The 15,602-nt window shown below is 51.5% G+C and overlaps 4 protein-coding genes across 4 annotated transcripts; all 4 read left to right on the forward strand.

Annotated features, from left to right (window-relative positions):
- Positions 1 to 615: 615 nt before the first annotated feature.
- Positions 616 to 6,119, forward strand: CTRU02_212603 (snf2 family helicase; the record flags this gene model as incomplete). The annotated part of the gene is made up of 2 exons (XM_036723565.1): positions 616 to 5,523; positions 5,580 to 6,119. The coding sequence occupies 2 exons, from the start codon at positions 616 to 618 to the stop codon at positions 6,117 to 6,119; spliced, it is 5,448 nt and encodes a 1,815-aa protein (XP_036584841.1).
- Positions 6,120 to 8,302: 2,183 nt separating this feature from the next.
- On the forward strand, positions 8,303 to 9,925 carry CTRU02_212604 (5-aminolevulinate mitochondrial precursor; the record flags this gene model as incomplete). The annotated part of the gene is made up of 2 exons (XM_036723564.1): positions 8,303 to 8,347; positions 8,399 to 9,925. 2 exons carry the CDS (start codon positions 8,303 to 8,305, stop codon positions 9,923 to 9,925), a joined length of 1,572 nt encoding a protein of 523 aa, XP_036584840.1.
- Positions 9,926 to 10,706: 781 nt separating this feature from the next.
- On the forward strand, positions 10,707 to 12,883 carry CTRU02_212605 (tRNA processing endoribonuclease; the record flags this gene model as incomplete). Its single annotated transcript, XM_036723563.1, has 5 exons — positions 10,707 to 10,810; positions 10,866 to 11,564; positions 11,621 to 11,848; positions 11,897 to 12,174; positions 12,222 to 12,883. 5 exons carry the CDS (start codon positions 10,707 to 10,709, stop codon positions 12,881 to 12,883), a joined length of 1,971 nt encoding a protein of 656 aa, XP_036584839.1.
- An 856-nt stretch (positions 12,884 to 13,739) lies between these two features.
- CTRU02_212606 (hydroxyethylthiazole kinase) lies at positions 13,740 to 15,600 on the forward strand (the record flags this gene model as incomplete). The annotated part of the gene is made up of 4 exons (XM_036723561.2): positions 13,740 to 14,025; positions 14,153 to 14,288; positions 14,363 to 14,750; positions 14,833 to 15,600. The coding sequence occupies 4 exons, from the start codon at positions 13,740 to 13,742 to the stop codon at positions 15,598 to 15,600; spliced, it is 1,578 nt and encodes a 525-aa protein (XP_036584838.2).
- Positions 15,601 to 15,602: the final 2 nt, after the last annotated feature.

Consider the following 15,602-nt stretch of genomic DNA (forward strand, 5'->3'; position numbering starts at 1 on the left):
TCTTGCAACTACCGCAGCTCAGGGTACATCAAATCCATGCTGTCTTCTTGCCACTCGGAGATCTTAATTAAAGACTTGAGTCTTCTGTGTGGACCACGACCGTTTGCTTGACCAGAGTGTCTGTTCGTCTCGACCAACCTTGGGCTTGAAAGTCCTACCTTTACTTTGGGAAGGACTAGAGCGTGGTTGCTTGTCCTAAGGGGAGAACTCAGTCTGTACATTCTTCTGGTCAATTGTTTCATGGGTCCATGCGCCGATTCATTGTAAGTCAGGTTGTGCACTCGTTTCCTTGCTTAAGTTTCACCATGCCGAATCACACTCGCTCTAGGAGCGAGCTTGTGTTGCAAACTGCTGGCAAATTCCTTCCTTTGTTTCTTTCATTGATCATTAGCACTGCCACCTTCACTACATGTTTCTTTGGCTTATATCCCTCCAACTAAAGGCCAAGCTGGATAAAGCTCATCTCACTTATTCAGCTCCTTCCGTTGGGCTCAAAATTGAATGACATAATATTATGTTGATGACGAGCCATCACATTCTACTCCATAAGGCACCACTGACAGCCTCAATAGCAGTTTTCGAATGATTTGACGACTAGGTGCCAGATCAGGGACTATGGCAGGCACCGGCGGTGATCCCTTTGAATGGGATGTGGACCAAGTGGTGCTCGAGCTATGTGATGCTAAAGACCGGCCTTGGCTTCCAAGATCGACGACCAAGCGGCCTGATCCAGCTGCTCTGTCGGCAGCCCTGAGAGAGAACGACGTTGATGGGGAGACACTCTTGACCTATGAAGATGTTATGCTCTCCATCAGTGGCCTTTTGACTATTCTAGGTCTCACTAAGCCAGCACATCAAATGACTCTAGTCAGGGCTATCAACTATCTCAAGTCCAAAAGTCCGACCTATCACCAACAAAAGACGGACTTGGCTAAGCAGGATCTTGACTCTCAGAACAGCATACAAGAAGTCACACTCAACGCAAACCGACCTGCCAGCTTCCAAACTCTAGAGAATCTTCACACTTCTCCAGCGCAACAAGATGTTCGGTCCAGTCCTCCATCAAAAGATGTTAACATAAGTGAAGAAAGCGAGAAGATTCACGCTGCTGCAATAGAGCCCCAGGAGCCTTGCCCTCCTCTTAGCAAATCGGCCGCTATGGGCTCTCAGGAATCTCCTGATCTTTCAATGGCGGTCTCAAATGGGTCTTCTGACGAACCGCCCCAGAAAAAGCGGAGGTTGGCACCTGTCCTGGTTTCTACTGAGACTATTGGGGTGGGGTATATGCCCATTCCTAACGCCGCAACTGGCATTGCGACGAGAGATTCTAAAACCCAGCCCCGGACGGCGGCAGTGTTGTCTTTCAACGATAACCAAACGCCCGGTCCCGCACGGAAGACAGAGACCGAGAAGCCATCTTGGCTTGATGACACACCCGGTGCCTACTATGGATACGACAGCTTGATTACTGCCGACTGGGTTCCGCCATCAAACCTTGTTTCCAGCGAAGGTAAACCTACTGAGCAAGATAGGTCCTTCTATATTACTACTAAAGCCCTGATACCTACTGGCAGGCGTCTACAGATACACCGAGCGATGAGACGACTTTTCCGCAACAACAATGAACCACTCACACAGCTGAGTAATGGGATATCTCCTTATGTTGAACCTGAAGACGAGGATAAGATTCTCCCAATCTTTGGTGACTCAGGTACCGAAGATGAGTACGATTCAGATACTCTAAGGGAGATCGAAGAGGAAGAAGAGGAATCGCAACGATGGAAGAAACGGAAGATGCGCCTTACCCGCGCCGACGTTGATCGTGTGATAGACGAGGAGATTCTGCGCATGGAACAATCCTGGGAAGAACGTAAGCTACCCCGGAAGCAAAAGCAAGCGAAATCAATTTGGAACCAAGCGCGCCGGCGCGGCCGCATTCAGTTGATATCCCAAGCTTCTTCTCGATTGGAAGCTTTCAACAACCGCATTAAAAAGCTCTGTATCGAGTTGCAGCGTGAAGAATGGTGTGACGACGCCCAACTAAGGAGGCAGACGCGGTGCCTTGAAGCCAGTGTTGAAGACCGCAAAACGGACAAATGGCTTCTTGATATTCTACGTGGACCTGAGCCTCTTGGCCCAGAAGCTTTGCCGAGGCCCCCAAAATATACGGTCCAGCAGGAAGCGCTATCCGATGAGGACGGAGAGATCATCACAAGTGACGATGATGATAGCGGGTTCATTACTGACAGCATGGAGGGCGCCACGTTGTCATTGAAGACAAATGAGTCACGACAAACTGATGCTATGGACTTGGATCACTCCGATAGGTTGGTGTTACATCAGCCTCAGAGCACCTTGGTAACGCAAGATCCATTGTCAGGACGAGTCCCGGCTCCAACTATGGCCCCTGACCATGTCATCGATTTGACAGGCTTCGATTCGGAACCGGTGTCTAACAAACATGTCATCAGCCTCGTCACTCCAACCAAAGCCTCTCAAGTTAGTATTGTGCAGCAAAGTACAGAGATCGAGGGCGAAAGTCGTCATAGTTTTTCCGACGAAGAACTTAACATTCCGTTCGACCAGCCGATGAACATTGCTGCGATTCCACCACAAATTTGGAAGGATCGTAATGACCGGGAACGACTTTTAATCTCGGTCCTTTGGAAGATTGAGGAGGGATTTAGAAAGAAATTCTTTCATGTCCTTGGGGCAGCAGCCCCTGACTCGATTTGGAACGACACTGTCATTCCAGCGTTGGCAGTCAGTGAAGCTCAAAAGCCTGTTCCTGAATTGAGCTATCTGGTTGCTCGACTGTTTAGAGTTTTCGCCCTCTGCAAAGCTCAACTTCCCAGAGTAAGCGCATTCAAGAAGCTCAGCAGTGGGAGAGCAAAAAGGTTGAGCGCGCAATCTGCAAAATTTGAAGATTTTTGCGATTTTGTGAATGACAGTGTGGCGCCTCATTTCACGCATGACAAAGACAACTCGACGTTTGATGCAGAGAAGGCAAAAAAAGAACAGACAAGCAGTTTCGAAGCAGAGAGTTCCGAGCGATTTACAGACGACGGCATTGAAGACGCCCCGTCTAAGAAACGGAAACGGCCCATTGTCCTGGATCAAACTGCAAAGGACCTTAGAGAAAACGACCAGCAACGCTTGCAGGAACAGGAAAAGCGCCGAATCGAGCTGCGTAAGAAGCTAGCCGCGTCGGACCTAATTCCGAGTGACAAGTCACGGTTAATCATCAATGAATCCAAGCAAGACGACCAAGGCTTAATTTACGTTAACATAGACATTGGCAAAAGAATTAAGGAGCATCAAATCAAGGGCGTCCGATTTATGTGGAATCAAATTATCTGCGACCCCAAGGTCCGGCAAGGCTGCCTTCTTGCTCACACAATGGGCCTAGGAAAAACAATGCAGGTTATCACTCTACTTGTTGCCATCGCCGAGGCTGCCGCATCTGCAGACGAGTCAGTTTTCTCACAGGTACCTCTGGACTTGAGGCAGTCAAAATCTCTGATTCTCTGTCCGTCTCTACTAGTTGATAACTGGATGGACGAGCTGTTGATGTGGGCACCCACAGGGCTTCTTGGACATTACTACAAACTTGAAGCTGCAACCAAAAAGGAAGACAGAATCCCAGTGATACGGCGCTGGGATGAGGAGGGCGGGATCATGGTTATCGGCTATGATATGTTCAAACGATTAGTCGACGAACCGGACGAGGAGTTGCCACAAGAAAACGATGCCAAGACCGCTTGGGACATTCTTACCCAAAGCCCCAACATTGTCGTTGCCGATGAAGCTCATAAATTAAAGAATCCGGAGTCCAAAGTGGGCTTGGCAGCTGCACAGTTTAAGACTCAAAGTCGCATTGCACTCACCGGCTCTCCCCTTGCGAACAATGTTGAGGAATTCTACTACATGATCAACTGGGTGGCACCTCACTACCTAGGTCCTCCATCCGAATTCAAAGAATTGTACGCAGTTCCCATACAGGCCGGTTTGTACGAGGACAGCACGTACCATCAGTTTCGCAAGGCAAAAAAGCAGCTCTCTGTGCTGGAGAAGACTGTGGCTCCCAAAGCACAACGAGCGACTATCAAATCTTGTCTGAAGAACGACCTTCCGCCAAAGATGGAGTTCATACTTACAATTCCGCTGACATCTCTCCAAGCCAAGCTTTATGATACCTATGTTGATTCCGCCAGGGATGAACTGACTGGACAGGCTTCTGTGAGGATCCTCGCAACCCTTAGCAACCTCGGCCTTATTGTCAACCATCCACGTTGTTGGAAGAAAAAGCTTTTGGATGAAAGTAAGGCTGCAGAGGGAGGCAAGAGGCTGAACAACCGTACTGGATCCACTCTAACTGTGCCATCCAATGTCATAAGCAGAGGTCTCAAGATGATGGGCCCTCGAATTGACATTCAGTCGGCAGATTTGTCGTGGAAGACGCGACTGCTTGTCGCCATTTTGGACCAGAGCGAGAAAGTTGGAGACAAGGTACTTGTTTTCACGCAGTCAATACCAACCTTGGACTATTTGGACAGTTTGCTTCGCCAACAAAAACGGAAAGTAGCGCGTCTGGATGGTAGCACTCCAATCAACGTCAGACAGCAGCATATCAAAAACTTTAACACTGGAGATACACAAGTTTATCTCATCTCGACAACAGCTGGAGGAGTCGGGTTGAACATTTTCGGTGCCAATCGAGTAATCATATTCGATTTCAAATACAATCCTGTTCATGAGCAGCAAGCAGTTGGTCGAGCCTATCGCATTGGCCAGCAAAAACCAGTTTACGTTTACAAATTCATAGCTGGTGGCACTTTTGAGGCGGCTATGCAAAATAGGACGGTCTTCAAGACCCAGTTGGCCTCACGGGTAGTGGACAAGGAGAACCCGAAGCGCTGGTCCAAGAAGGAGAATGAGTATCTAAGGAATCGCGAGGATCCCGTTCAAAGAGACTTGACTCAACACCTAAACAAGGACACCGTATTGGATGGCTTGTTGAAAAACCCCGAGCTCTCGCAAGGCATTCGAGAAATCATGATGACAAATACTTTTGAGGAAGAAGATCCTGACGATGTTCTTACAGCTGAGGATAGAAAGGACGTGGATGCTCAGGTTCATATGAACACTCTTCGTCATACCAATCCAGAGGAATTTCGGCGATTGGAGCAGGAAAGGGCGGTTCGACTGAAAGGCCTCGATGGACCAGTTTCAATCTCAGACCCAAAGTTTGGCGCGGTTACTGGAGGCGCATATTACGTACATAATCAGCCTCCAGGATTACATGGGGTCAGCGCTGAGGTTCTTATGCAGTCATCAACCCAGGACTCCAATACACAACCTACCATCATGGGGCAGTTGTCGAGACCACTGGTCGCGCCGGTCAATCCCTTACAAGCATCTGTGTCTTCAAAGCTCCCAGGTGTGATGGAGCACGAGGCATGCCATGATCCGCAAGCTTCACTCCAGCCAGGTTTAAGCCTTGAAACTTCCCAAGTGTCACAGGTACGGATATTCGCAAGTCTTTCCCCTGATCGTATATGAACTTACCAACAACATAGCAACGAGGGGTCCTGCCTATGCCAATGGCTGGCGCCAACACATTTTTCAGAGCACACCCAGAGAAGGTTGTACCTTCAGATAGAGGAGACGCGCCTCCCACCTTTCTGCACGGAGCAAATTCGACAACAAAGAAGACCCTTAAGGCACCCTCGTCTTTGATCACTTGGCCGTATCAGTTTGAGCAAAAGATACTCGAGGCGCTCCGAAAATTAGACGATCCCGATGTCCTCTGTACGATCAAAGAAGACCACAATGATCTTGCTAAACGCGTTGCACAGTCTGCTTGGCAAATAAGGCTAGATGCTAAGTACGGTAAGATACCGGACGAATCTCATATGAAGAAACTCTGCAGCATGATGGAAAAACCCAGATTTGCAGCCGCAGTAGTTACGGGATTCCTGACACCAGCCGAGCTCGCCCATGCCCCGACATTTAGCGGCTTAGACACCATGGAGGATGATTTGAGGAAGCTTGATGACGACAAATTTCAAGAGCGATTAAGATTGGGCAGTCAGAAAGCCCAGGATCCCAACGTATGAGCCCGACGTTTTTGACTTTGGTCTTTTAGAACTGCATTTCTGTCTGTCTCCAACAAATATCTCGGCTACTAACTTGATCAACAGCATCTCGAGAACGTCCTCGCTCGATCAATTACTGGACCGATGAAACCCAGGACTCTGACTACTCGCGCACTGGATGATTTACAGGTGATGAGGGATGTGGCTGATAGGAGACGGCATCGGGCCCCTAGGCTTCCGACTTGGGCCAGTAAAGCTGTTGAGGAAGGTAAACTCGGAGAACAACATCAACGGCCGCGCGACCCTTTTCAATTGTCACCCTCACCCGGTGAGTAGGACCATTAAAGCCAACATGCCTCTGGATTCAGGGTTTTTTTTTGTTTTGTTTTTTTTCCCTTCTTTTCTTTGTCGCGGTGACGTCTCTGCGTCTAGAGAGGCTTGGTATGCTCTGCATTTTGTTTTAGGGAAGGGTACTGGAGTTACAAGGTATCACACAGCATTATGATACCCTTTGCCACAGGCCTAGAGGCGAGAAGTTTTACGGATAATTAGCTAAACGTGGGTGGTCTGAGGGTCGCATTAGCATCGGCGTTGGAGTCAGCATTTCGATGAATGAGAGAGTAAGATCTCCGTACACAGAGCTAACATGGTAATGTCACCGGAACAAATAGCGGGCTTGGCACCACAGATTCGCTTGAGGTTCCTCGAGCTGCTTTCATGTGTGACATTTTGGCATCGCGATTGATATTGGTTTTCCCACATTCGAGCCTTTTGCTAGTGATTCTGAAAAGCGAGGGATAACGAGGGACAACGGGGTAATGAGAGCGAGTGGCCGCGAGCGCAGCGTCGCAGTAGTTACCCCTGGCTCCATTGTCAATATTACATTAGGGGCTTGAGGTTAGTAAGGACACCAATTTGAGGCACCCCAACCGAATTCAAAGCCCATATTCGGGAAGCGCCGTGACCGGCGACTTCGTACGATGCTGAGGATCCACTCAACGGCGATTGCAGCAGGCCTAAGGACGGCATAGTGGGTGTTTTGAGCATGTTTAGTAGGTCAATTCCGGTTATAAGTCGTCCATGGCCGGGGAGGGAAAAATAAAAGGGACAGCAAACGCCGGAGGGGTCGAAAAAAAAAAAACGTGCAGGTACTGAAAAGTGATCTGAGGTCCCGTCCCTCCAAACAAGGGTTGACGGATGGGGATTCGATACTATCCAACGAGAAGGTCGCCAGTTCCCCAGAAATTGCCTTTAGCCCATTAATGATTGGCCAAGTTGCATGTTTTTTCTGGGCTCCTACAGAAGCCGAGACGCCGAGAATAAAGACACTAAGGCTAGTTACTGCAAGTACCTTAGCCCCTCTACTCATGGGTATCCCCAGTGCAGCGGTAGCGGTACCAACAGCAGCTGTACTGCAGCCCAGCCCACCCACACTCCGATTCATCCTCAGTGGCCGGTGGCTGCCCCGCCGCCGCTGGCCCCAGTCAGAGTCCAGTCCTCGTCTGACCCGGCTCACCAATGTGTGTACCCTGCGCCCTGCGCCGCCTTTTTTGTGTCATGGCGACTCTTCACAGGACGCACTAAGAAAGGGCAGTCCGAGAATCTGGTCTCTTTTAATCCTCGCTTCTCCTCACCCGCCACTACAACTCCCTCTTTCTTTCTCCTACCAAAACCTTGTTTTTGTTGATCGAAACAGTCCACATCTCTCGCCAATTGACTCGTGTTCAGCTCTGCGCTGACACTTTTCCTGTGGCAACCCTTATTTCTTCAACGTTGCGCTTGATCGCCACACCGAAACTCCCACAACAAAACTGATTCGTACCGCCTTTTCGAACGCTCCCATACGGCATCTCGCTCCAAATTGCCCTTCACCATCATGGAGGCTGCTCTGCGTCAATCCAAGGCCATGTGCCCCTTTTTGAAGAGTGCCTCGCCTGCTAAGCTCCGCGCGCTGTCCACTTCGGCTCGTCCCCACGCTATCCAGGCCGCCCCGACTGCCGTCTCCGTCTCCCCCTGCGGTGGAACGATGTCGAAGTTGCAGCTCCTTGCCCACCGTTGCCCCGTCATGGGCAAGGCTTTGACTGTTCAGTCCGCCCAGTACGGTCGCCCTGCTAAGGCTGCAAACTCCTCCGTCGCCGGCATCCGCGCCCTGAGCACCAACTCCAAGCCTGGCCGCGCCAGTATCCACACCAGCCGGAGCAACGATGCCAGGGCCGTTGAGACTCCCTTCATCAACGGACGTGACAAAGGTACGGGCACATTCAGGGCCAATGCGAATACTTGAGCTAACTTTATACCCAGCCCAGCTTCCTCCGAACATGGCCGCTCGTCAGAATGGCGCTACCAATGTAGGCATGAGTAACTCGGACGCCTCTAAGGCTAAGTTTAACTACGAAGCCTACTACACCTCTGAGCTGGAGAAAAAGCACAAGGACAAGTCGTACCGCTACTTCAACAACATCAACCGCTTGGCTAAGGAGTTCCCCCGTGCCCACATGGCTGACAAGGAGGAACGAGTGACTGTATGGTGCGCCAACGACTATCTCGGAATGGGTCGCAATTCCCACGTCTTGAAATCAATGCATGAGACTCTGGACGAGTACGGTGCGGGCGCTGGTGGTACGAGAAACATCTCAGGACACAACAAGCACGCCGTTGAGCTCGAGAGTACCATTGCCAAACTTCATGCCAAGGATGCCGCTCTTGTCTTCAGCTCCTGCTATGTGGCCAATGATGCTACTCTGGCAACTCTCGGTAGCAAGATGCCTGAATGCGTCATTCTGTCCGATAGCTTGAACCACGCCTCCATGATTCAGGGAATCCGACACTCGGGGACGAAGAAGATTGTGTTCAAGCACAACGATATCGCGGATCTTGAAGCTAAGCTCGCTTCTCTGCCTCTGCACGTTCCCAAGATCATTGCGTTCGAGTCTGTGTACAGCATGTGTGGCTCCATTGGCCCCATCGAGGCCATCTGCGATTTGGCGGACAAGTACGGTGCTATCACTTTCCTCGATGAAGTCCACGCTGTCGGCATGTACGGCCCCCACGGCGCCGGTGTCGCGGAGCACCTGGATTTCGAAGCCCACCAGCAGGGCCGCCCGAAGGGTAGCATCATGGACCGTATTGACATCATTACTGGTACCCTTGGCAAGGCCTATGGTTGTGTAGGTGGATACATTGCCGGCAGCTCCAAGCTTGTTGACATGATTCGCTCCCTTGCTCCTGGATTCATCTTCACCACCTCTCTCCCTCCTGCGACGATGGCTGGTGCCAAGGCCGCTATCGAGTATCAAATGGGCTACGGTGGCGATCGTCGTCTTCAGCAGCTTCATACTCGTGCGGTGAAGGAGGCTTTGAACGACCGCGATATCCCTGTCATTCCCAACCCGTCGCACATCATCCCCATCTTGGTTGGCAACGCCGAACTGGCCAAACAGGCATCGGACATGTTGCTCCAGGACTACCAGATTTATGTGCAGTCTATCAACTACCCCACCGTTCCCGTCGGACAGGAGAGACTGCGAGTGACCCCTACCCCAGGCCACAAGAAGGAGTACCGCGACCAGCTCGTCCAGGCCATTGATGAAATCTGGACCAAGCTTGGTATCAAGCGCACCTCTGAGTGGGCTGCTGAGGGTGGCTTCATTGGCGTTGGAGAATCCAATGCGGCCCCCGAGGAGCCCCTGTGGACCGACAGCCAGCTTGGCATCGAGCAAGCTGCGAAGGAGATTAAGGCTGCGGGTAACATCAACAGCGGCTTCGTCGAGGCCCTGTTGGAGCGTGAGACCAAGGCTACTGGTCAAGCTGTGAACTCTGCTATCTGATTGCGTTCTCTGGCTGGTATTCAACCCAGCACTTTCGACGTTGATATCGATGGGAAGCTCAGCAGACCTTGACCACGTTCTTTGGAGCGATCAACGAGTTTTTTGATTTACCACGCCCGTGGCTGTTATTTTCTTTCGATTTGAGATTCGCCCTCTGGGTAATTGATCTCAGTGTTGGTCGCAACACCAATTATTTACAATATCAATATGAAGGTCGTATTTAGACTCTTCCATCATGTTTTGTCCATTATGCATAGTGATGTGTCTGTTCGTATTGTGAAATTTTTCATCCGAAATATTTACCCATGGGTGTATGTCTCGCCTCGGTATCGCAAAGAGTATGCGAATGCGGCAGCAGATTCAACTGATAAATTCGACGGTAAACCTGGTAACGGACACCGCGGAAACCCGCCAAGTTGAGATGGTTCAGATACGTACCGCTCAAGACAAATGAGACGGAGTTTGAGGAGGCTTAGTCAGCCGTACTGACCACTCCGACGGAGCACTTGCAACTCCGTCTCCAACGGAGGAACGGAGCAAAGTCTCGACGACGAACGACTCGGAATGCACCCCATTGGCTGGAGCAGTTAAATCATGACTTACACGATCGCATGAGAGTTGTTGGGAAGGCATAACCTAGTGAAGGATTACGACGCAAGTTTTTTTAATGTAAGGGCGTTGCGTTTCACTCCTTTCGCTGTCTACTCATATTTCTTGCCCAGTTCCCGAAGAAAGAAGGGCTTTCATTTTGCCACTATCAATGTCTCATTAGGAATGCAAAATGGACACAGACTGGAAGAACAAGGGGCCTCGAGCCTGTACGACTTGCGCCAAGGCCAAGTCGAGATGTATTCCAGGGCCAGAGGGTAGCAACAAGTGTGAACGGTAAGTCCTCTGAACAGCGTTAGATTCTCCGGGACTCCATTCTAACAGCCAACAGGTGTCATCGGCTCCGGAAGCCCTGCGGCTCCCAGACCCCTGCTCCCCCTAGGGCAAAGAAGGACCCTAAGCCTACAAAGGTCGCGGAGCTTGAAAGGAGGTTGGATGAGTTGACTACTCAGCTGAATACCACTCAGGGCGGAACCCCCGAGGCTCCCGCCCCCGCCCCTGCTGTGACCGGTAGTGGTAGCGGCGGCGGTGCGAATATCAACAGTAATATCAGTCCTCTTCCTATAACCAATAGCAACAAGCCGACGTCAGCTCGAATTCCCATCAACGTCGATCACTTGTTCCCACCGGCGGAAGTGCCGATGGATGGTACTTCGGACACATCGCCAGCTCCCAGCTCGTCGACATTCGATGGCCACCATACCCTCAGTAGTCACAACAACAGCCAGTCGGAGCCAGCGGAGTCGCCTTGGCCGTTGAACAATGAGTCCAATCTCATGCTTCAGACTTTCAAGGATGAACTGCAGCCGCTGTATCCATTCGTTATCGTGCCGCCTCACATGGGACCTGCCGAACTCGCGGCGGAGAGACCGTACCTGTGGAAGGGCATTATGATGACTGCCTGCCATCTTGACGCGACTCGCCAAGTGACCCTGGGTAACGAGCTACTGGAAGATATTGTGCAGTCGGCGTTTACCAAGCCGAAGAAGAGTCTGGATGTGCTTCAGGGGTTACAGCTCCTAATTGCATGGTACAGACTGATGCCCCTCTACGAATATTTCTATTCCAGGACTAACCGCCACGCAGGTACCACTATAACATAAACAGCTTCCAGCTAACAAACCTCCTCTTCCTCGCTAGATCTATGTGTATCAGCCTGGGATTCAAGGACAATCCCATCTCGATCAAGGAGAGGGAAAGGGGCATCTGCATCAATGTGCAAGATCCGGCAGCCGCAACCGTAACCAAGGAGCAGATGTCGACGCGGCTGGAGCTGATGAGGGCGTTTGCCGGTTGCTACTATCTCAACACACTGTAAGCAGCCCTTTTCGGAAGGCTTGGCAGAGACTGATTGATTGATAGGGTTTTCACCACAAACAAGCGCCCCGATGCCTTTATGAATACAACATACCTCGAGTCGTGTTGCAGACAGATTCAGGAAAGGGCAGAGTATCCCAGTGACGAACTCCTGGTCCAGCTCTTCAAGATACAACAACTCGCTCAAACTATCTCCCTTACGTTGGGAGCGGAAAGTACCAGCTTTCAGTCGCTTCAACTGCCGTTGACTATGGTGGTCCAGTCCTTCCAACAACAACTCGACATCTTCAAGACGTCAATTCCGCAACACCTGAAGGACAACGGTATGTGTGGGAACTCCAACCCGGAACACTCTGCTAATGCAATCCAGCCGGTCTCCTTACACATGTAAGCATCGCAGAGATCCTCCTCTATGAAATTGGTATTCGCGAATGCCAAGGATCAACCTCCTACATTTCCCTGACCGAACGTCTCGAACTCCTTTGGGGATGCTGCAACTCGGTGAAGACATTCCTGGAGCTCCGGTTCCCTCGGGACAATAGAAGCATCCAACCACGATTCACATGCCTTAGCTCTTCCGACTTTCTCTACGTCTTCATAGTATCCCTTAAATTGATGACACTGGAAGTGCCGGGATGGGATCTCCCGCTGATACAAAAACACATCGATCTCGCCGGTGTTGTTGATAGCCAAGTCAAACACTTGGAACTTTTCACAGTCAGGAGGGCTAGACGACCAAGCGCAGCAGAGACAATGGCGGCCGAGATCCCAGGACCCAAGGTCGTCGACCCATTCCTGCGCCTCACCATGATGCTACGTTATTTTAAGGACCTCGTGAGGGGGGAGCTGAGTTCCTTCAAAACTCAACCGGCGATCCAGGAGCCCATCTTGTTGCCGGCAAACTTATCTGACGGGACGCAGGCTATGATTCGAGACCTGGATGCCTCTTTTTGGAACAGTATGCTCAGCGAGGATCCTGGAACTTGGGATGCGGGTTCTATGTTTTCAACTATGGACTGGACCGCGACATGATGCAGCCGAAACCCAGGATGGGTCTTTTGGAGATGGATTTGTCAGGGACGAAAAGACGAAGTAGTTGTGAGACGTTCACCAACTGCATCCATTGGTCCACCGGAAACCACCACCACCATCACCATAATCCATGCACAACAAGAGGACAAGAATCATGGTCCTCAGCCCGCTATTAACGAAGACACGATGGAATGATTAATTGTTAAAGAAAATCTTCAAGGAATAAAGTCACTTCGCACCTTGGCGATACTGGGAGTTTTGGCCAGCGGTATGGTTAATTGGTAAACCTGTACAGTAATATATTCGGACAGGATCACACCCTCTCCAGATATTGGGAGGAGTTTAGGTGAATTATGAGGAAATACCTCCGAGTTTTGAATGTATCTATAGTCAATCGTTCTCTTTTTGGTACTTTTAAATGTTGTTATAGAGCTTCGTATGGGTACCAATCAGATGGGAACAGCAAGCTACATGTACTGAAAAATGAGTAAAATCCCTGCTCATCAACAGCAGAACGAAACAAACTGTCAAGCTCACTAATTTGGCTTGAAAGTTCACGATAAAGCAGCGCGATTGGCCAACAAAACGTATGTACAGAGTTCTGCAAAAGAGTCGAAATAGCTGATGTCATCCCCCCCTGCAGCCAAATGCCGCGCCATCGGAGCCAATCTTGGCCGACTGTATCCGCATTTACACGAGAGATAAAAAAAAACACCTAAGGCGTATGAAAAGGCGCAATTATATGAAAGTCACTCATTCACACATCACACCTTGGTACTTACTTCCGCTCATTTTTAATTTTTCTTATTTTAAATACCATATCCCCCTTCCAACATACGTAAAAGACGCCGCAACCATGCCGAAGCCGCAGGTGGACTACTCGCTTTACCTAGTCACCGACTCCACCCCCGCCATCCTCGGTGACCGCGACCTCGCTTCCGTCGTCGGGGCCGCCGTCAAGGGCGGCGTCACCTGTGTGCAGTACCGTAACAAGACCAGCGACACGGGCGCTCTCGTGGCAGAAGCAAAGAAGCTGCACGAGATCACCCGTGCCCACGGCGTGCCACTGCTCATCAACGACCGCGTCGACGTCGCGTTGGCCGTCGGCTGTGAGGGTGTGCACATTGGCCAGGATGATATGAGTGAGCCAACCCCCTGCGCAATCCGTTGCCTTGTCATGATATATATATCACATAAATCTTTTCTCTTCCCAATTACGGACAAGGAAAGGTGTTTGTAAAATTAGACCGAAACTGAGATGTAAAGCAGACCTGTCCGCGGCGAGGAAAATCCTCGGACCAGATGCCATCATCGGTGTCACGGCGAGCACCATCGATGAGGCTCTGAAAGCATGCGAAGGCGGCGCGGATTACCTGGGCATCGGCACAGTCTTTGCGACCTCAACGTGAGCCCCCCCCTCCTGCTACGCACGCACCTACATGCCCTCCTCCTCGGCCCCCGATTAACATCGGACAACAGTAAAGAAAACACAAAGCACATAATCGGCACCTCTGGCCTACGCGAGATACTCGCCGCCATCGCCTCTGCAGGCCATTTCCCCGCCGTGAAGACGGTCTGCATCGGCGGCATCAAGTCCGCCAATATTCAGCGCGTGCTCTACCAATCCGCCACCCCCTCCGGCCCCGCTCTCGACGGCGTTGCCGTCGTCAGCGCCATCATCGCCGCTCCAGACGCAGAGGCCGAATCGCGTCGCCTGTTGGAGCTCGTCAAGTCCAGCCCTTCTTACCAGCAGACGGTGAAGGCGGGTGCCGGCGTAAGCGATGTCGAGCAGCTCATTGATACAGTCCCAAAGGTCATCAAGGCCGTGGCAGAGGTGTCGCCGTTGTCGCATAACATGACGAACCTCGTATGTACACCACCCTCCCCCCTCCGGCACGATTTTTTTTTCTTAGAGCTTATAACTGACGCTGAAAAAAAAAAAAAAAAAGGTCGTTCAGAACTTCGCCGCAAACGTAGCCCTGGCTGTCGGCGCCTCGCCTATCATGGCGAATTACGGCGAAGAGGCCCCTGACCTCGCGCGCTTGGGCGGGGCGCTCGTCATCAACATGGGCACCGTCACGCCCGACGGGCTGGCCAACTACCTCAAGGCCTTGGCCGCCTACAACGGGGCCAAACGGCCCGTCGTTCTCGATCCCGTCGGGGCGGGCGCCACATCCATACGGAAGTCCGCTGTCAAGACCATCCTGGCCGGGGGGTACCTCGACCTCATCAAGGGCAACGAAGGCGAGATCGCGACGGTTTACGGCCAGGCGCTGCTGGAGCAGCAGAAGGGCGTTGATTCGTCTTCGACGTTGACGCATGATCAGAAGGCGAAGCTCGTCAGGGACCTGGCGGCGAGGGAGAGGAACGTGGTGCTCATGACGGGCAAGACCGACTACGTCTCGGACGGCGTCCGGACGTTTGCGGTGGAGAACGGGCATGAGCTCCTGGGCCAGGTCACTGGTACCGGCTGCGTGCTGGGGACGACTGTTTCGGCGATGCTGGCAGCGTGGTCCGATGACAAGTTGCTCGCTGTCGTCGCTGGCCTGTTGCACTTTGAGATTGCGGCCGAGTGGGCTGCGGTCAGGCAGGATGTTCAGGGCCCCGGCACGTTTGTTCCCGCCTTCATTGACGAGCTTGCAAGGATACGGAGGTTGACAGTCCAAGGGGATTTGAAGTGGCTGTCGGCGGCCAAGGTGAAGGCCATCGAGGTGTAGTG

The sequence above is a fragment of the Colletotrichum truncatum genome (assembly GCF_014235925.2).
Source record: "Colletotrichum truncatum strain CMES1059 chromosome Unknown Contig_0009, whole genome shotgun sequence".
Taxonomy (NCBI): Eukaryota; Fungi; Ascomycota; class Sordariomycetes; order Glomerellales; family Glomerellaceae; genus Colletotrichum; species Colletotrichum truncatum.